Source organism: Homarus americanus, unplaced genomic scaffold (assembly GCF_018991925.1).
Source record: "Homarus americanus isolate GMGI-L3 unplaced genomic scaffold, GMGI_Hamer_2.0 scaffold31037, whole genome shotgun sequence".
Taxonomy (NCBI): domain Eukaryota; kingdom Metazoa; phylum Arthropoda; class Malacostraca; order Decapoda; family Nephropidae; genus Homarus; species Homarus americanus.
The window spans coordinates 23,283,093-23,304,710 of NW_024722227.1; the positions used below are offsets into that span (position 1 = coordinate 23,283,093).

At 39.8% G+C, this 21,618-nt stretch overlaps 1 protein-coding gene across 1 annotated transcript in view; it reads right to left on the reverse strand.

The window, feature by feature from the left end:
• The window catches only part of LOC121862646 (glycine receptor subunit alphaZ1-like), a 41,209-nt gene extending 19,920 nt beyond the window's left edge, over positions 1-21,289 (reverse strand). The window contains exons 1-2 of the mRNA XM_042360966.1: positions 21,124-21,289; positions 3,042-3,263 (exon numbers count right to left, since the gene is read on the reverse strand). Coding sequence (XP_042216900.1) covers positions 3,042-3,263; positions 21,124-21,289 — 388 coding nt within the window. The remainder of the gene's footprint in view (positions 1-3,041; positions 3,264-21,123) is intronic.
• Between the last annotated feature and the right edge of the window lie 329 nt (positions 21,290-21,618).

Below are 21,618 nucleotides of genomic sequence, written 5' to 3' on the forward strand. Positions count from 1 at the left end.
ATTACACACACACTTTCTTTGTTGTCACGCGGAATCGAGTATTACGATCATCCAGCTATGATACAATAATATGACTTGTTATTAAGGATGTCACCTAGTTGGTGAGTTCGGAAGTGACTAAAGAGGCCGATACGGGACCGGTAGGGTTGATCACAGATGTTGCGCATGTAGGGGCTACATCCAGTGCGGGAAGGGCGGTGGCAGCGTCTTTCCGGCGTTGGCGCTTGTCTGCCTCGTTATGCAGTCGGGCTAACTCGAATGGATTGACACCTTTTTGTGTGGTGTTCTTCCAAGGGTTATGGTGTGAGGGGAGAATTTGGCACTTTCTCAGGTTTGTCTTAAGACTATCCTTATACCTTTTCAGTTGCCCTCCAGCGTTACGTTTAATATTCGTTAGGTGACTGTAAAGTAGCTGCTTTGGCAGTCTACTATCGTCCAGGCGGGTAACATGGCCAGTCCAGCGTAGTTGCTCGTGGATAATGGTAGCCTCGATGCTCCTACAGTTGGTCTCAGCAAGAACACTGGCATTTGTTTTCTTGTTTTCCCAGCGAACTCAGAGGATGGAACGTAGAGTAAGTTGGTGAAGTTTCCAAGTGCCTTGAGGTGCCTCCTGTATGTGACCCATGTCTCACTGCCATATAGGAGGGTGGGGAGGACCACAGTTCGATATACGTGTAACTTTGTAGATAATTTCAGCTCCCTACAGCTGAAGACACGGTTTTGAGTCTGCGAAAGGCTTGGGATGCATTTCTGAACCGATGCTGAATCTCTTCATCGATGTCCACGTTGGTGAACAGGCGGGAGCCAAGATACCGAAAGTGGGTAACATTAGAGAGGGTAGTACCGTTAAGCACACGCACACACACACACACACACACACACACACAACACACACACACACACATACACAAACACACACACACACACACACATACTGTATATACATGAAAAAAACAGCAATAAAAAAAAAATATGTGGACACTTTTCACATCTATCACCTACCTGAGACCTTTACAGGTAGAGAGGATTAATGTAACAAGATATATTTACTCAGAATTTCTTTTTTATTATATATGGGGCTATTATGTTGTTATTATAGCTAAATTTATAATGAAAAATAGCGTTCATCTGCTATAACACTGGGGAACAAAATTCAACTTTTTGTCAGTTGCATACATTTTGAAACATGTTTCTGGGTAAATTGAGGTCACTGATTTCAAATATGGCACCGGTTTTTTCTATCGGGTCTAGTTTTGTTGCGGTGAGTTACCTACCATTTACTACTATATATAGTTAGACTACCATATACTACTGCTAAAAATCTAAACCAGCACACAGAGAGGAATTACCAAACACGTAGAATTAATTTTTAATTAATTTTATTTACCTTGACAAGCATATTTTGGATTCATCAGTTGCTTTTGTGAACTATGCCAGATTTATTCAGGCACAAACTTGCGTTTAATGGACTGTCTTGAATATCGCCTCTCAGTGCAGTCTCGCTGAATGCTCCAGCAATAGTCCGCCATCATGTGAATGTCCCAGCGACCTTGATACCTGTCTTCCATGACTTTGATATCCTGGTGAAAGCGTTCACCTTGCTCATCACTCACGTCCCCCAAGTTTGCCGGAAACAGTTCAAGATGACTGTTCAGGAAATGCATCTTAATGCTCATGTTGCAACCTAACACATGGAAACTTTCCATCAAAGATTCAACGAGCTTTTTATAGTCCTCTGATTTCCTGTTTCCAAGAAAGTTCCTTACAACAGAAACGAATGCTCCCCATGCATTTCTCTCAACATCAGTCATGGATTGAGTGAAGGCTTGGTCTTTAATCAGCGTCCTAATTTGAGGGCCGTCGAAAATACCTGCTTTGAGTTTTTCTAGCGTTAAACCAGGGAACACTTCACACAGATACTTAAAACAGTCACTGTCAGTATCGAGCGCCTTGACAAACTGTTTCATAAGGCCCAGCTTGATGTGAAGGGGCGGGAAAACAATTTTTTCACGTTCCACTAGGGGTTCATAAATGATGTTCTTTTCCCCAACATTGAGGCTTTCCCTAACTGGCCATTCCTTCTGAATCCAGTGTCTGTCTTTGGCTCTGCTGTCCCAGAGGCAGATAAAGCAAGGAAATTTTGTATACCCACCTTGCTGTCCTAGCAAAAAATTGACCATTTTTAGATCAACACAGATGATCCATTTGTGTTCTTCATATTTGAGTAGCTCCAAAACCGTTTTGATGTGTTCATATTTTTCTTTCAGGTGTACTGAGTGTCCTATGGGTATTGCGCCAAAGATGTTGCCTATATGTAATAAAACACACTTCAGACTCCGCTTAGAGCTATCTATAAAGAGGCGCCACTCTTTCGGATCATAACCTGGAGCTCCCATCGCGGTGACTAATCCAGAAATAAAATAATAATGCACACACTAATGCACACACAAATCTATATTTGACGCACTGATGTAATTAAGAATTATATTTGATGAATGTAAACTAATATGCTTATTACCTCCCTTTGCTATTTTCAGAATCTGTGACCTGATATGTAAATTGCCGCGTAGCATCAAAACTAGGCCTGATCTGCACAAACGAATGCCATTTTCAGAATCTGTGACCTCAAATCTACCAGAATCAAGTGTCAGAACTCATGCAACCAAAAGTGTGTTCCCCAGTGTAATGAAAAGCAGCGTTCACTACCTATAATGTAAAGCAGCAACAGCTTTCACTATCAACCTTTCACACACGGTGAATGACTCATAGGTATGTCATATGTTACTTGGTGTTAAGGGTGCCACTGTATACGTCATATACACCTGATATTAAACATATTGACCGCAACTATAGTTGATATTGATCCTACGTCTTACTTATTGGTTGTCATTTTCTTAGTCACGCTTCTGAATGGTTGGTGAGTGAGTGAGTGAACGGTTTAGTGCCTAGTGTTCTTTTGTGCGTGGGGGGATACTGAACCAAATGTAAACCTTCACCAGTCCCTTCCTGCACTGGCGTTCGTTAAAGACTCTGATACTCACAGATAAGGAAGGCATTGGCTGAGTCAGGGAGGGCATATGACAGATGAGTCTCTTCCTGGACGAAGGCGGTGTTGCGGATCCGGTAGCAAGCGGTGAGTGAGGTGAGGGGTGACAAGGTGCTCTGGGGTTGTCCAGCTGTCCCCAGGTGTTTCCTCAGGTACACCTCTGTTGATGGCGCCGACCACACCTCTGTCTGCAGGGAGAACACCCGCACACACGAGCCTGGTGGAGGTAATGGAGTAGTTTACCAAACAGTCAGGAACCTGACACACACATACACCTCGAAACACTTTTGGGGTACCTCAGGGCTCATCTTCTTGTTAGATTTCAGCTTCTTTCTCCAAAACTGTAGTCGGAGATCACGACCAGACAAACAAACACACAAACACATAAGATTCAGCATCGAGCCTTGGCCCCAAGGACTGAATAAGCTAAGACTGGAGCATTTGTCCAGTGTTACATCCTTCATCAGACTGCAGTGGCCTGAGGTTGTAAGAGTGAGTCACCAAAGCAAAAATATTCGTTTTATTGACAAGGAAGAATCGAGGCGTGGAATGTCTTGTCTTGACGAGAACATTTAAATGGGTCCTGTACCGGGGTAGTAGTACGACTGATGGGTACATTCTCTCTCTCTCTCTCTCTCTCTCTCTCTCTCTCTCTCTCCTCCTCCTCTTCATCCTCCTCTTCCTCGCCTTCATCCTCCTCCTCGCGTTCCTCCTCCTCCTCCTCCTCCTCCTCTTACTGTTCACTCAACTGTTTGTTTTCAACTGTCTTTCAATTTCAACTCCCAGCTGTTGTGTTTGTGTGTTTTGTTTTCCTTTCGATATTCATGGTGAATTTTTCATAGTTTTCATATTTTTACCTAGAGTGGAATATTTTCAGGAGTAGATTTCTTCTTTTAAGATTTTGTGTTTGTTCTATGTAAAAATTGTATGCTGGTGTTTTTTGTGTTGTTATATACTTGTGTGTACATATGTATACGCTCACTAGCAAACATAGACACGTACAGCACACACTACTTACGATGATGAGTTACCTTACCTCAATTACCTAATGGCCACCCATTAGAGGTGGCCATGCCGAGGGAAGGGGGACAGTGGCCTGTGTAGGCTCCCTCCAGTGTTCTTAATAATCTTGTCAAAGGCTATTTTGAAGCTTGGTACTGTTTGTGATTCCAGAGCTTGTGCTGGTATTGAAGCAGTATAGAAGAAGTATTTCCTTATGCTCGTTCTGTGTAATATATTGGCAAGCTTGAGTTTATCGCCCGTATTATTAAACATCTTTCCTCTCTGACAAAGAGTCTTCTTGAAGGGATTGTTCTTTCATGCGGTATTTTTAATTGCTTCCCCTTCGTGAGGGACCAAGTAGGGTAGGTCTGGTAATACTGTCCTCTTAGCTGATGCATTATGGGTAGTCTTACTTGTGTGTCCTTGTTAACCTTCGTTGGCGCGAAGATTAAGAGAACTGCTCTCTCATCATGGATATTTTTTTCCTCCCAATCACCAAGGGCAAGTCCTATATCGCAGAGAGAACGTGATTTATTAGTCAATTTGATTGGGAGGAAAAGATTTTACAAAATAAAAATACTTGTGGAAAGCCTGTTAGTTACAAACACAGGAGAAATATAAATTTTCTAAGGTTTCCAATGTCATTTTCAAATATAACTAATGTACAGTAATGCATAAAATAATAGGAAATAAGTTTTAAGTCCGGATATGCCCTTATTATATTGTCATGGGTTAAAAGTTGCGGTTTTCAGGGGAAACAAATTTATAAATGCCGCAATTTCAATGTTTTATTGTGAGACCGTATTTCTGGCAAATGTTTTAAAAAGTTTTATTTATAAGTTAAAGTTAAGTTAACCTAACTTAACCTAACCTAACCTAACCTAGCATAACTTATCACATGCTGTGGGCGAACTTACTATTACTGAAACGGGGGAAGCTGCTGTAAAGTCCGCTACATTAACCAAAATACTGTATCGTAAATGCTTAAGTCACTTTATCATTAAATGATCAAACTCCATCTCCCAGTGAACTTATTTTATTATGCACCTAATTCAGTCAAATGGAAGTTTACCAAAACAAAATACTGTAATTGGTGATGAAAAATTAGAGCCTGTAGTATTTCAGGCAAATGTAGTACCCATATTCAAAAAGGGAGACAGAGCATCAGCGTCAAATTACCGGCCGATCAGTTTGACGTCAGTAGTGGGGAAATTTCTTGAATCAATTATAGCAGATAGCATCCGATCGCATCTAGAGAAAAGCAAATTAATCTACGACTCAAATATGGTTTACAAGGAAAAATCTAACAAATCTGCTAACGTTTTTAGAAAAGTCTTCGAGGTAGTAGATAATGACGAAAATTACGATGTTATTTACTTAGACTTTAGCAAAGCATTTGACAGAGTACCGCATCAGAGGCTTCTGAGAAAAATTAAGGCTCATGGCATCGAGGGGAAAGTTTTAAATTGGATAAAATCATGGCTCACCGATAGAACGCAGAGGGTCAGCGTAGATGGTGTTAAATCTGAGTGGGGCCGTGTAACCAGTGGGGTTCCCCAGGGGTCAGTACTAGGCCCACTATTGTTCATAATCTACATAACCGATTTAGATACTGGGATCAGCAGTGACATAAGCAAGTTTGCGGATGACACCAAAATAGGGCGGCAAATTAATTCAGGGCAGGATGCAAATGCATTACAGGAGGATCTAAATAAACTGCAGGGGTGGTCTGAAAAATGGCAAATGAAATTCAACACCAGCAAGTGCAGCGTACTTAATGTATACAGCCTTAACAACATCAACCTAGAGAAGTCGACTTGTGAAAGAGACCTAGGGGTACTTGTAAGCCCGGACCTATGGCCTAGAAAACAGTGCGTTAATGTTCGAAATAAGGCAAACAGAGTATTGGGTTTTATATCTAGAAGTGTAAGTAACAAGAGTGCAGAGGTCTTATTGCAACTATATCTTGCGCTAGTCAGGCTGCACCTCGATTATGCGGTTCAGTTCTGGTGCCCCTATTATAGAATGGATATAAATTCACTAGAGTCGGTGCAGCGAAGAATGACAAAAATGATTCCGGGACTTAGAAACCTTCCATATCAGGATAGGTTAAAGAAACTTAACTTGCATTCCCTAGAAAGACGAAGAGTGCGGGGAGATATGATAGAAGTATTTAAGTGGGTGAAAGGAATCAATAAAGGATTTAAGTTGGATAAGTTTAGGTTTAGGAGGGAGATAGGAAGGAACTGGTTTACAAATAGGGTGGTGGACGAGTGGAACAAGTTTAGCAACTTTGTAGTAGGTGCTGGAACGCTGGAAAGTTTCAAAAGGAGGCTGGATATATTACATAAGAACATAAGAAAATAAGGAGTCTGCAATAGGCCGGTTGGCCTGTGCATGGCAGCTCCTGTCGAGAGTTACTACCACTCTCTATCATCCATGAATCTATCTAGCCTCCTTTTGAAACTTTCCAGAGTTCCCGCACTTACTACAAAGTTGCTAAGCTTGTTCCACTCGTCCACCACCCTATTTGTGAACCAGTTTCTTCCTATCTCCCTCCTAAACCTAAACTTATCCAACTTGAATCCGTTGCTCCGAGTCCTATCCTGCTCGGATATTATAAGAACTTTATCTATATCCCCTTTATTGATTCCTTTCACCCACTTAAATACTTCTATCATATCTCCCCGCACTCTTCGTCTTTCTAGGGAATGCAAGTTAAGTTTCTTTAACCTATCCTGATATGGAAGGTTTCTAAGTCCCGGAATCAATTTTGTCATTCTTCGCTGCACCGACTCTAGTGAATTTATATCCATTCTATAATAGGGGCACCAGAACTGAACCGCATAATCGAGGTGCAGCCTGACTAGCGCAAGATATAGTTGCAATAGGACCTGTGCACTCTTGTTACTTACACTTCTAGATATAAAACCCAATACTCTGTTTGCCTTATTTCGAACATTAACGCACTGTTTTCTAGGCCATAGGTCCGGGCTTACAAGTACCCCTAGGTCTCTTTCACAAGTCGACTTCTCTAGGTTGATGTTGTTAAGGCTGTATACATTATAAGTATTTGTTCTTCCAATATTAAGTACGCTGCACTTGCTGGTGTTGAATTTAAATTTGCCATTTTTCAGACCACCCCTGCAGTTTATTTAGATCCTCCTGTAATGCATTTGCATCCTGCCCTGAATTAATTTGCCGCCCTATTTTGGTGTCATCCGCAAACTTGCTTATGTCACTGCTGATCCCAGTTTCTAAATCGGTTATGTAGATTATGAACAATAGTGGGCCTAGTACTGACCCCTGGGGAACCCCACTGGTTACACGGCCCCACTCAGATTTAACACCATCTACGCTGACCCTCTGCGTTCTATCGGTGAGCCATGATTTTATCCAATTTAAAACTTTCCCCTCGATATTCATGGATGATAGAGAGTGGTAGAAACTCTCGACAGGAACTGCCATGCACAGGCCATCCGGTCTATTGCAGACTCCTTACTTTCTTATGTTCTTATGTAATATATATATATATGTATATATATATATATATATATATATATATATATATATATATATATATATATATATATATATATATATATATATATATATATATATATATATATATATATATATATATATATATATATATATATATATATATATATATATATATATATACCAAATTGCAGGATACAAATTATTTCATACCGATAGGCAGGTTAGGAAAGGAGGCAGAGTAGCAATCCATGTCATCATTAATCTGAAGTGTGAAATAAATAAATAAATAAAAACTGAACTGAATACAGAAACAGTTTGGATAGACTTAATCGATGGTAGAGAAAAATTATTCATATAGTAGGCGACTTTAACTTTAGCCAAATATATTGGATCGACCTTACAGGTAACTCAGAATCAGAGGATTTTCTTGAAACAGTTTAGGACTGTTTCCTAAGTCCACAAATAACCAAACCCACCCGGGGTAATAATATATTCGATTTAGTTCTGTCAAACAGAGAAAACCTCATTAGTAATGTCGGGGTAGGGAACGAACTTGCTAACAGCGATCACAACGAAATTAGATTTCAATTAGAATTTAATGGCAGACGCAAGGAAAATTACTTTACTGTCCTAGATTTCAGAAGGGCAAACATTGATAAATTGAAAGGGCAGCTGAGAGAAGAGGTAACACGTTTGGGATGGATTACATTACCTCACGTGAAGTGACCTCACACAATATACCCACAGATGGCAAGCTCACTTTACCTGGAGACATGACAACGATATCCTCACACAATATGACGGTTGAAGATGACCTGATCACGAGATCTGAGGTTGACGAGTACCACAACAATTTAAATAATGAGTTACTTAATGCATAAAGGCAGAACATACCATACAGAAAACTCAGATCAGACAACAATGACCCTAAATGAATAAACCATTATTTAAAGAATATTATTGGACAAAGGAAGGATATAAGTAGAAGAATAAATCGTGGTGAAGTTTACCTCCGAGATTATGATACGGTATTGGCCAGTAGGGTTAAGACCGAGATAAGAAAAGCAAAGAGGAATAATGAACTGATGGTAGAAAGGGAGGCGAAGTCAACCCCCAATTGATTTTTTCAAATGTATCAAACTAAAACACGAGAAAAAATTGGACCAATTCAGTCATGTACTGGCGAGCTAACTGATAACAACGGAGAAATGAGCAATAATCTGAATAAATATTTTTCAACAGTTTTCACCACCGATAATTTGAACATGATACCCGAAGAACCGACTATATACAGAGATAGTGAAGAAATAGATTAAGCGATATAGTACATAAGAACATAAGAATAGAGGAAACTGCAGCGGGCCTATTGGCCCATACTGGGCAGTCCCGTTTACACCCAACCCCTATTGCTCATATGAGCATCCAACCTATGTTTGAAGGAGTTCAGCGTATTCGAGTTAATGATGATATTTGGTAACTTGTTCCATTCATCCACTACTCTGTTTCCAAACCAGTGTTTACCTATTTCACGCCTAAATCTAAATTTGTCTAATTTAAAACCATTGTTACGAGTTCGCTCCTGGTTGGATAATTTGAGTACCTTTGTAATGTCCCCTTTGTTTAGCCCTGCCTTCCACTTATACACCTCTATCAGGTCGCCCCTCGCTCTACGTCTCTCAAGGGAGTGCAAATTAAGATGCTTTAACCTGTCTCTATACTCAAGGTTCCTAATGCCCGGGATTAGTCTTGTCATTCTCCTCTGAATTCTTTCCAAGGATTCTATATCCATTCTGTAATACGGTGACCAGAACTGAACTGCGTAATCCAGGTGTGGTCTCACAAGAGCAAGATACAGTTTTAGGATGACCTCGCTAGTCTTGTAACTAACACTCCTTTGTATGAACCCAAGTACTTTATTAGTGACTGGTAACGACGTGAGTAAGCAAATAGACAAGTTAAAGAACATAAGAAAATAAGGAGTCTGCAATAGGTCGGTTGGCCTGTGCATGGCAGCTCCTGTCGAGAGTTACAACCACTCTCTATCATCCATGAATCTATCTAGCTTCCTTTTAAGACTTACCAGCGTTCCAGCACTCACTACAAAAATGCCAAGTTTGTTCTACTCGTTCACCACCCTATTTGTGAGCCAGTACCTTCCTATCTCCCTCTTAAACCTAAACTTATTCAACTTAGTCTGTTGCTACGAGTCCTATCCTGCTCGAATATTATAAGAACTTTATCTATATCGCCTTTATTGATTCCTTTCACCCACTTAAATACTTCTATCATATCTCTCCGCACTCTTCGTCTTTCTAGGGAATGCAAGTTTGGTTTCTTTAACCTATTGTAGTATCTTGCGTTATTTAATGGGAGAATGACAAGCACATGGTCGGTCTGGCTGGGCGTTTATTCTCTCTTCTTGGTTACAACGTGCCTAACACATTTCGTGTTTACACAAGCCTAAACACTTTCTGACTTTGGTAAGAAGTAACATAATATATAATATATATATATTCAATAAAGGCAGCATATAAACATACATATATATAACACTATTTCTCCCTTTCAAAAGAGAGTATGGCTGCTACAAATCCTAAATAAACATAACTTACAGAATTACATATGGCAGGGAAGAAGAGAATAGAACACAACAAATATAACTTCCTAACTAAACAGTTTTGAAAGGCCTGTTCACAATTCAGATAATTAGAGGTCTAATTTAATTACAGGTGTCCTAACTCTGTTTGATCTTCTTGGACTATTCCCTCCATCAAGTTGTACAGGGGTTTCCCTTGCACTCTGTGCATTATCAGTAACAGACATATCATCACTACAATCAGTTGACACAGTGAGTGGATGCTGGGAAACATCATCTTTGACATCATCATCATGATTATCATCTGAAACTGTATCAAGTTTATCATCATGTCCTGGTGCTACATTCATCTCGTCATGTGCCTGAATGATGTGATCCACATGAACATATCTCAAAGAGTTACCACATTTCACTAAATGTGTCCTAGATCCACATACCTTGTCAATGACACCAGTTATCCACTTTGCATGTACAGTACCATAACCTTTAGCCATGTTCCTAACTCTCACCCTATCATTTACCTTGAACACTCTTTCACTGGAACTCTTATCATGATACATTTTTTGTTGAGCTTGTTTCCTCTCTACAACTTCAAGCAGACTTGGCTTAACTAAACTTAATCTTGTTCTCAACTGTCTCTTCACCATTAACTCTGCAGGAGTACATCCTGTCACACTATGTGGCGTAGTTCTGTATCTGAGTAAGAAATTTGCTAGTCTGTGTTTCATTGATTTTCCTACAGTTCCTTGAATTACCTGCTTGGAAAGTGCTTCCTTTACAATTCTAACTGATCTCTCAGCTGCACCATTAGAGGCAGGATGATAGGGTGGGGTCAGGACATGCTTTACACCGTTGAATCTCATGGGTTAATTCATCAATGGTGCTACCAGCATTAGTACTGTACATGTGCTTAACATCAATCCACTTTGAATGACTATCAATTAATACAAGAAATTTGTCTGTTCCCTTATCACAGAAGTCAATGTGTACTCTTTGGAAAGGACGGGTAGGCCATTTCCAGGTTTTCAAAGGTGTGCTGGGTGGCATACTCCTAACATTTTGACAAACAGAGCACTCACGTACCATCATTTCTATTTCACCATCCAGTTTAGGCCACCACACAAAACTTCTGGCCAGTGCTTTCATAGCACATATACCTGGATGTTCAAAATGCAGTTCATTCAAAATTTGCCCTCTAAAACTCTGTGGAATTAACACTCTCATACCCCACAACACACATCCCTGTTCTACTGATAATTGACATCTCCTTAAATGATACGGTTGAAAGTCTAAGGATGGACAAATCTCTGGCCATCCATTTAGTGTATACTCCAGGACTCTTCCTAATACAACATCTTTCCTAGTTTCATGAGCAATCATTCCGGAGGTGACTGGAAAATCTTCTGCTATCATGGTTACAGCATAAACCTTAGGCTCTACTCCATCATTTGATCCACTACATGGCAACCTTGACAAAGCATCTGCATTGGAATGATCATCTGAACGTCTGTACTGTATCTCATAGTCATATGCCGACAATATCAAAGCCCATCTCTGCATTCTTGCTGCAGCAAGTGTAGGAACAGGTGATTTAGGAGCCAAAATTGCCAAGAGAGGCTTGTGATCAGTTATTAAAACAAAATTCCTCCCATATAGCTACTGGTGAAATTTCTTTACTCCAAATATGATAGACAAAGCCTTTTTCTCTATTTGTGCATAATTTTTCTCGCTTTGGGTAAGAGTTCTCGAGGCATATGCAATAGGTCTTTCTTCACCGTTATCCATTATGTGACTTATGACAGCACCTAATCAATAGCCCGATGCATCACAAGCAAGCTTTAGTGTTCTACTGGTATCATAGTGGAACAAAACATCAGTACTAGACAGAGCAGCTTTACAATCTTCAAATGACTTCTGAGTTGCACTGTTCCATTTCCATGGTATCCCTTTCCTTAATAGTTCATGCAGTGGGGCTAAAACTGATGAAAGTCCACTCAAGAACCTTGAATAATACTGTATCATACCTAGGAAAGCTTTCAATTCACAGACATTTTTTGGAGCAGGTAAATTTACTATGGCTCCTATTTTATCTTCTACAGGTCTCAGCCCTTCTGCATTCATAAGAACATAAGAACATAAGAACATAAGAAAGTGGGATACTGCAGGAGGCCGACTGGCCCATACAGGGCAGATCCCTTTCACACCCATCCCAGCACTTCCATGTGCCTATCCAACTTCGTCTTGAAGCTCTCTAGCGTCCCCTGGATCCTACTATAGCACTCTGGTAGCCTATTCCACATATCCACAACTCTATTACCAAACCAGTGCTTGCCCATATCCTTTCTGAATCGGAATTCTATCTAATTTAAGTTTTCATTTGTTCTAGTTATCAAGTTATTACTGAGCTTCAGAACATCTTCCATTTACCCTCTTGTTAATCCTAATTTACCCACTTGTACACCTCTATCATATCTCCCCTAACTCTACGCCTCTCTAATGAATGTAAGCCTAAGCTTTCAGTCTTTCTTCATATGGAAGGTTTCTAATATTATGGATCATTTTTGTCATTCTTCTTTGTACTCTCTCCAAAGAATCTATGTCCATTCTATAATAAGGACACCAGAACTGAACTGCATAATCCATGTGTGGCCTCACTAATGCTAGGTAAAGTTTCAAGATAACGTCAGCAGTTCTGTTACTCACAGACCTAGATATGAACCCAAGAATCCTGTTTGCCTTGTTGCGAACGCTAATACATTGTTTGTGGTTTCAAGTCGTTACAATAAAATACACCTAGATCTTTTTCTACAAACTGAGTTTTCTATTTCGTGTTACCTAGTTTATACTTAACGTTTGTATCGTCTTCCTATCTGTAGTAATTCTTGCATTTATCAGTATTAAAATTCATTTGCCATTCTACTGACCACTCATGTAAGGTATCTAGATCTCTTGAAGGTGTCTAAAGCTTCTACCGTCTCTGAATTTATCACTCTCCCCATTTTGGTATCATCTGCAAATTTACTTCAATCCTACTAGTTATGCCTAAATCAAGACTTCATTAATGAATATAACAAACAGCAGAGGGCCTAATACAGATCCCTGGGGAACTCCGCTTTTGACCGCACCCCAGTCTGACTTTAATCCATTTATGCTGACTCCTTGTTTCCTACCAGTTAACCATTACCTAATCCATTTTAATACTGATCCACCTATTCCATGTGCTTCTACCTTCCTTATCAATCTCTCATGAGGGACTCTATCGAATGCTTTACTGAAATCTAAATAAATTATATCATATGACTTATCATTATCTACCTCTTCATATACTTCTGAGAAAAAGCTAAGCAAATTTGTGAGACAAGAACGTCCCTGGGTGAACCCGTGCTGAGAAGAATGAATTAAGTTGAATGTTTCAAGGTGGCTTCTGATTTTTGTAATAATTGACTCTAGCTTAACACTTACTGCCAGTTGGCGTGAGACTAATGGGACGGTAATTTGATGCTATTGATTTATCACCCTTTTTGAAAATCAGACTACATTTTGCAAGTTTCCAAGCTTCTGGCACTAGGCCCGATTCTAATGACTTATTAAATAAAACTGCTAATGGATTACTCAACTCATCTCTACATTCTTTTAATATTCTAGCATATACACCTCGTCTGGACCAGGCGATTTATGAGGCTTCAGTTTGTTAATTTCTTTAAGCACATCATTACTAGTAATATTGATATTCATCAACATATTTTCTATACTGTCGTTATATACCTTATGAACTTCTGGAAACTGTGCTAGGTATTCATTTGTGAATACGGAGCGAAAATGACTATTTAACGTACTACACATTTCTAACTCATCATCAGTCATTTCTCCTGTCGTAGTTTTAAGGGGACCTATTGTATCTCTAACCTTTGATTTATACAGTTGATTAAAAGCTTTGGGGTTATTTTTCGATTCGTTTGCTACCTTGATTTCATAATTTCTCTTTGCTTTTCCTAATTTCTGTTTTACCTGTCTTTGTTAGGTTCTGATAGTAACCAAGTAAGTGATTTTCGCCTTTCTTAACTTTTCTATATACTCCTTTCTTTTTCCCTAGAAGATCTAAGAGTCTATTATTCATCCATTTTGGTTGGTTCCGTATCGATCTGAATTTTCTTTTAGGGATGTGTTTATTTTGAGCATTATGGATTGTCGCAATAAATTGTTCATAAGTAGCTGCTAAATTAAATTCGGGGTTATCCCGTCCTAAGTTGACAGTTTCCGGAGGTGTGGGGGGGATTAATCTTTTGACCATAGGGTCATCCCTTAGGTCTCTCCTTAAGCTACCGTAATTAGCCTTCCTAAAATCCGGGATCAAGGCCGAATTTTCCTTCTTCCTGCCATTCCATATTAAGTTAAAATATATGGCTTTATGATCACTGTTTCCTAGTTCGTCTCCAATCCCAACATCTTTTACTAGATTTTCATTATTACTGAGAACTAAATCGAGGATATTATTTCCTCTAGTGGGCGAGTTTATGAATTGATATAAAAAACTATCTTGTACTACTTCTAGAAAATCTTCAGATTCATTATCGCTAAGTTGATTTTCCAATCTATGCCTGAAAAGTTGAAATCGCCTAGAATACATACATTGTTTCTATCAGATGCCTTCTTTATTTCCTCCCATAGCAATTTACCATCGTTCCTACTCAAATTAGGTGGTCTATATATAACACCAATGACTACGGATTCACTGCCCTCACCAATCTCTACCCAAATACTTTCATTGTCGCTATTTGTTTTAATGTTTGATTTATTGCAGCTTTTTAATGACACCCTGATATACACTGCTACACCGCCACCTCTCCTTCCTACTCTGTCAAATTTAAATAGGTTATATCCTGGAATATGAAATTCTGCTAAAAAATGCTTGCTGTTTGAATTTATCCATGTTTCCGTTATTGCAATTATATCTATGTTCTCTTTACTAACAATGGCCCTGAGCTGGTCCATTTTGTTACACAGGCTTCTACTATTAGTATAATAAACACTCAATATATTTCTTCCGTTTCTATCTGTTTTACATTTATTACTTTGATGTTTGTTATTATGACTAACTATATTTTCAGCATTATCTACTTCTGTTTCACTACTTCCCAGGACCTGCTTGTTTTTGACTCCATTTTCCCCGACCCTCTCTACTGGCGAAACCCCCCCTTCGGAGTGACAATTTCACGCTCCAGGGATGCAGACAACGTCTTTACCCCCTCACGAGACAAGTGTACTCCGTCGCGACAGTACAGGTAGTCGTTGCCATAAAATCGTTGCCAGTCATCAATGAATGCCCAACCATTGTTTGCACAATGTTTTTCCAGTCGGCAATTAATAGCAATTGCCCTGGACAGCCATTCACGACCAACCCCTCTTCTAGGCAAGACACCACATACTATCGGGATCCCTCCCCTATCTCTAATCTTCCCCAGCGCCTCCCTATACCTCTTGAAAAGTTCCTCACTCCTAACCTTACCTATGTCGTTTCCTCCCACACTAAGACACACTACTGGATTGGTACCCTCCCCTGACAAAACTCTGTCTAACCTCTCGGCTACATGCCCTATCCCAGCCCCAGGAAAACATACCCTAGTCCTACGTTTCCTATCTCTCGCACAAAAAGCCCTATCCATAAACCTCACCTGGCTGTCACCAACTACCACGACCTTACCTGTGGGCAGGGTTTGTACAACTGCCCTTTCCTCTCCTTGATCCATACCGTCCTGCCTCTTCTCTTCCTCTCCAGCTTCCTGCAGCACCTGGTAAGGGTTACTGCACTCCACACCCTGGTCAGCTTTCCTAAGCCTGACCCTAGTCCCCTTGGAGACAACCACTCTCCACGCCTGCTCCTCCTTCGCAGGTGTCCTGCTAGGCAGGACACCTACCTGAAGGAGTTCCGTCCTGAGGGCTTCATTTTCCCCCTTTAGAGTGTCAACCTCACTCCTCAACTGCCCCAGCTGCCTTAACAGCGTGGCAAGGAGGTCGTCCTTCCTCACACTCCCCTCCTCTTCCCCCACGGCACAACGATCCAAAGCGGCCATTTTCCTTGGTCTCTAGCGGGAGCACGATCGGCACGACCTTCTCCAAGCTGGGTCAGAGGTCAGCTATATTGTTACAAGTAGTTGCGGTTACCTACGTGTGTGTTTGTATGCGTACTCGTTTTGGTGGTTGGGTTTAATTTTAGCGTTTCTAAATGTTTTGAATGTAAAGTGTGCTGCCATATAATGATATTGTTATATGATGCTCTGTGTAATGTAATGTTTTTCGTGGAGACCTGTTATGTAATGGTCACCATGCTCGCCTCGCAAGCGGGCGGATCCCGGGTTCGATCCCCGGGCGAGGTGAAACTATGGACAAGTTTCTTTACTCCATTTGCCTTTGTAATTGGGAACCTGGATGTTAATCGATTTGCAGATCGTCTTTTGGGGTAATGGTTAGCCAATGCAGTTGGCGAGTTGTCCGGTCTTCTCTGACTATTCCTTGACACTGGGTCATGCAGCTCGTTAACTTGGTGTTTGGTTGTTGTGTTGGCGACAGATTCTACATCTTGAACAAATTCACGTCAGGATTCCCAGCATGGCAGACATACATTTGCTGAACTTGGGGAACATTTATTCACGTTTTTAGGTGACTATTGGTTGTGTATTTGTGTTATATATGTGTATTGAGAGTTGAAGAATTAGATTACTGTGACTAGGTTTGTCAGGAAGAGTTGAACCAGAGACTTTGATTGATCAAGGTCCAGCTTATGACATACCATATACTAGTTTATTTTATCTTTAATTTATCATCTGTTAAGCAGAGTGCCACTGACATTGTTGTTCACAGTAAATTCACTTTATTTATTATAAGGGTGAGGTAAAATTTTGAAATGTGAACCCTTACCCTCCCTCTGAAGCAGTCAACGAACCTGCCCATATCTTGTCGTTACCTCTACTCCCAGGATCTTAAAAGTACTGGTATAATAAGTTACTAATCCCATGTCCATATCCATATTGTAATATACCTTTTAGCCGTTAAACTATTAAAATGTTATATGATTTCACAAGACCCTAAACCAAAGCTGCACTTAATTAATGATGGGTTTATCAAATTTCAACTGAACCCATAAGCATTTTAGGAGCTCTGTGTGCCATTTGGCCCTCCTGTGCAACATTGCAAAACATGGCGTAACAGTATCCATGTGGCTGCTGCACCCAGCCCATAACTAGAAGTCATTAAAAAGAATGTTATATCCTCTATTTAGGTTAACCTTTAGCAGAATTTTATAATAATATATTTCGAAGTGTATAGAAGCAGCGAAGAATGACGAAAATGATTCCGGGATTTAGAAACCTTCCATATCAAGATATATTAAAGAAACTAAACTTGCATTCCCTAGAAAGACGAAGTGTGCGGGGAGATATGAAAGAAGTATTTAAGTGGGTGAAAAGAATCAATAAAGGAAATTTAGATAAAGTTCTTATAATATCCGAGCAAGATAGGACTCGTAGCAACGGATTTAAGTTGGATAAGGAACTGGTTTACAAATAGGGTGGTACATGGGTGGAACAAGCCATATGGCATCACGAAAATTGTGACCAAGTCCCAGGTTGCTCATCTGACTTTCTGCTTCATTTACACGCAATTGCAGGGTCTCAATTGTTTCTCTTACCATTGACAACACAACATGCATATATCGTTTCTCACTTTTGATCTTTTTTTTCATTTTTGTATTTATAGTTCTTTATTATTACTATTATTATTATTACAGTTACTGTATTATTATCATCATTATTTTATTATTTTATTTTGTTTGTTTTATCATAAACTTATTTATTATGAATTATTATGACATTATTTATTATTATTATTATTATTATTATTATTATTATTATTATTATTATTATTATTATTATTATTATAATTAATTGGAAAGTTTTAAGAAGGCTAGATAGATTCATGGATGATAGAGAGTGGTAGTAACTCTCGACAGGAGCTGCCATGCACAATTGCACAGGCCACCCGGCCTATTGCAGACTCCTTATGTTCTTATGTTATAGGGAATTTGTGTAACCGGTGATTTCATCTAATTCCCAGGGATTTTAGGGAATACGTGAAATCACTGATTACACAAATTCCCTGTAACATAATATAAGAATATATTAAGCAAACGTCACCTCCTGGACCAACGCCAAACAAGGGAACTGTACAGCCACCCTGGACCGACCCCTTGTTAAAACTGCCATTCCTATGTCCAATTCAGATAAAACGAGACCTTCAGTGGCTTTATGTGGTCCCCTTCCCCAGAGTATCAACGGTATTCCTGTAATTCTGAGTTTTGACCCAAGATTTATCTTTTAAGCTGATTACCTTTGACCTTGAGCATTTGACCTGCCTTGAAATGCAACACAACACGACAATTATGATAACCCCCAAATCCCAGTAAAAGGCGCCACCTAAATTTAGCGGTGATGATAATGATGTTCTATAGCTGAAGCGTCAATCACCCATCATCAGAGAGTGCAACAATGAAGCATCAATCACACATAACTAGAGATTGTAACAATGTGCTCTGTATATTCATTTCCTTGTACTAATCAAGCCAAGGATTCACATGACCAGGTTGATATTTCCGAGTCACTACTTGCTGTCAGTAAGGCCATCCAAGTCTTACCTAAGTATGATAAAGTCAACTTTTGTTTTAGTCAGTCACGTAACAACACATATATTGAAACTTTGAGGTTATTTCACTGTTAATGTCAAAATTAGCACCGCCCAGCGCTTTGCGTCACACCTGGTGTACAATATAAATCAAAGACTAAAAAAATATAATAAAAAGAGAAGCCAAAGCACTAGACCGTTATAGTTCATAAATTTCAGCTTCCTAACTCAAACAAAGCCTGAGGTATCGCACAGACAAACAGGAAAACAAAGAGTTATACTTGTGTCAGTACCTGGAGACAGAATGGAATAGGGAGTGGGACAGTATATAAATATTGGGGGAAAATTCGTATATATTTCTGTATTGGTCGTTTGGGAGGATTACTGTGTATCACAATATCATAGAGAGCATCATGAAAGATATTATTACCAATATTGTTCTTCAAACGCAGAAACCAATAACAATAACATCATAACAGTATATCACTTCGCTGTTGATCAAACATATACAAGTTAAATCCCTGATGCCGTTATAAGCCTCAGGTTATTACTGAGAGCAAAGTCGGCAGTAAAACGTAATAGGATTTTATGAATATTAAGTGAAGATTTTATCAGCAGCTGATAGAGGTGACCAACCTGTATTACCAGCCTGTATTACCACCACCAGGCTAGGGAGTACCTGTGTCAGGTACAGGTGACCAGCCAGGTGTTGACATACTGTACATCACCACCACCAGGCTAGGGAGTACCTGTGTCAGGTACAGGTGATCAGCCAGGTGTTGACATACTATACATCACCACCACCAGGCGAGTGAGTACCTCTGTCAGGTACAGGTGACCAGCCAGGTGTTGACAGACTGTACATCACCACCACCCAGGTTAGTGAGTACCTCTGTCAGGTACAGGTGATCAGCCAGGTGTTGACATACTATACATCACCACCACCCAGGTTAGTGAGTACCTCTGTCAGGTACAGGTGATCAGCCAGGTGTTGACATACTATACATCACCACCACCCAGGTTAGTGAGTACCTGTGTCAGGTACAGGTGACCAGGCAGGTGTTGACATAGAGTACAGTTCTCAAAAAGTCCGTGTCCTCGGAAATCAGAATGAACTGCTAAAATGAACCCTGTGAGTCGTCTGGATTAGTTTTGAAGTTCACCCCATAGTTGGCGTTTCTTACAACATGGCGCCTAGTATAGCTGCCGGGAGTGTCCCAACAGGTGGAGCTATTCACGCCTGGCGACTTCATACACGAATTACTAATATGAGAGAAATATTAAATTATAATAAAAACATATTATTATGAGACTAATATTGTAGAAACTAATATTTGGTTACTATACTCCCCTGTAGTGAATGTATTGAGAAACGTTACCACGCAAGTTTGTACATTATGTAGTGTCACTGTTTGGAATTACTTATTGATTGTAGCTTTTCTTTTCATGTCAGACCTGTCATTAATATTATGTTGTAATGAATCGACAGTTTATCACATTTTACATCTTTAACATTAAGTGAGCAAAACCTGATGACTGTCGTATCTGTAAGTTCGTAACTTGGGAACTAGTAATTATGAAAGGTTAAAATTGTATATCTTGAGGCTCACTTCTTCTAGGCTTCTGCTTCTACAGTGACTCTATGTGGAACAATTTTCCGAATATTTAATAATTTCTGAGGAGCAGCATCTGACTAAAGACCACTGTAGTGCACAAACTCCACCTGGTGTCGAGCAAGTTTGTTTTCAATTAATCCATTTTTTGTGCCTATCTTGTAAGGCTCTAAGCACCTTCAACCATAGAAAGCCCATCTGGTAAGGTGCCATTTTGATGGTTTCATGGCAGGTGTTATTCATTACACACTACACAAACCGAAGACCTTAACTCCACCGGGCACATTTATTATCGCACCTGAATCTAAGTTACGGCAGCCGCTCATCCGCTCGTTTGGGACGAGCTGTGTGCACTGCTCAGAGTCCCCGCGTCTGCGACTCGTGTGTGGGGGTCAGACCACCACACTGAAACGTGTAAATTCATACTAAAACAAGTGACCCAATCTTATTGTAAAATCAGTGCGCTTCTGGGCGAGATTTGACTAGTGGTGGACGATAAGATGTCATTTGGGTCGTACCTTATGTGACTGTTGTATCTCGTGCATGTGGAGCTTTTATTGAACCTTTCTAATGAAAAATGACCGGCTTTGTATGTGTTACATCATATTTTGTATTTAATATTTATGTACAATGAAAGACAAAAGTCGTGTTGTGAAACTTGGTGAAAACATATGCCGAAGGGCTAACACTTTTGGTGCGCTCTGCCTTGTCACAACTTTTGTCTTTGAATGTACGTATAAACATATTAGTGAGATCCATATAAAATATACTGAAATTCCTGTTGTCATAATGAAGGGCATAATTTTCATATGTATTAACAATGGCATTATCTCTGAGAACTTCAATAACTGCCATTTTCACCTGGAGAGAGAGAGAGAGAGAGAGAGAGAGAGAGAGAGAGAGAGAGAGAGAGAGAGAGAGAGAGGAATGATCGTCTGAGTAAGTTTCATAACATAAAGGAGTAGCTTGCAAAACACAACATTATTGTTACTGTTGCAATAATTTCATTATAATTATTGATTATTGCATATATGGTGCAATTTATCTCTGTCTAAAGGAACAGACGTTACCTGTGTTTTACCATGGTCGATTAGTTAAATTCTTGCTGTTTCACGCGGGTTGAGGAACAGGAGTTAATAATGTGGAATCATCGCTTAGTCCACCCGCCCTTCCCTACCAAATTT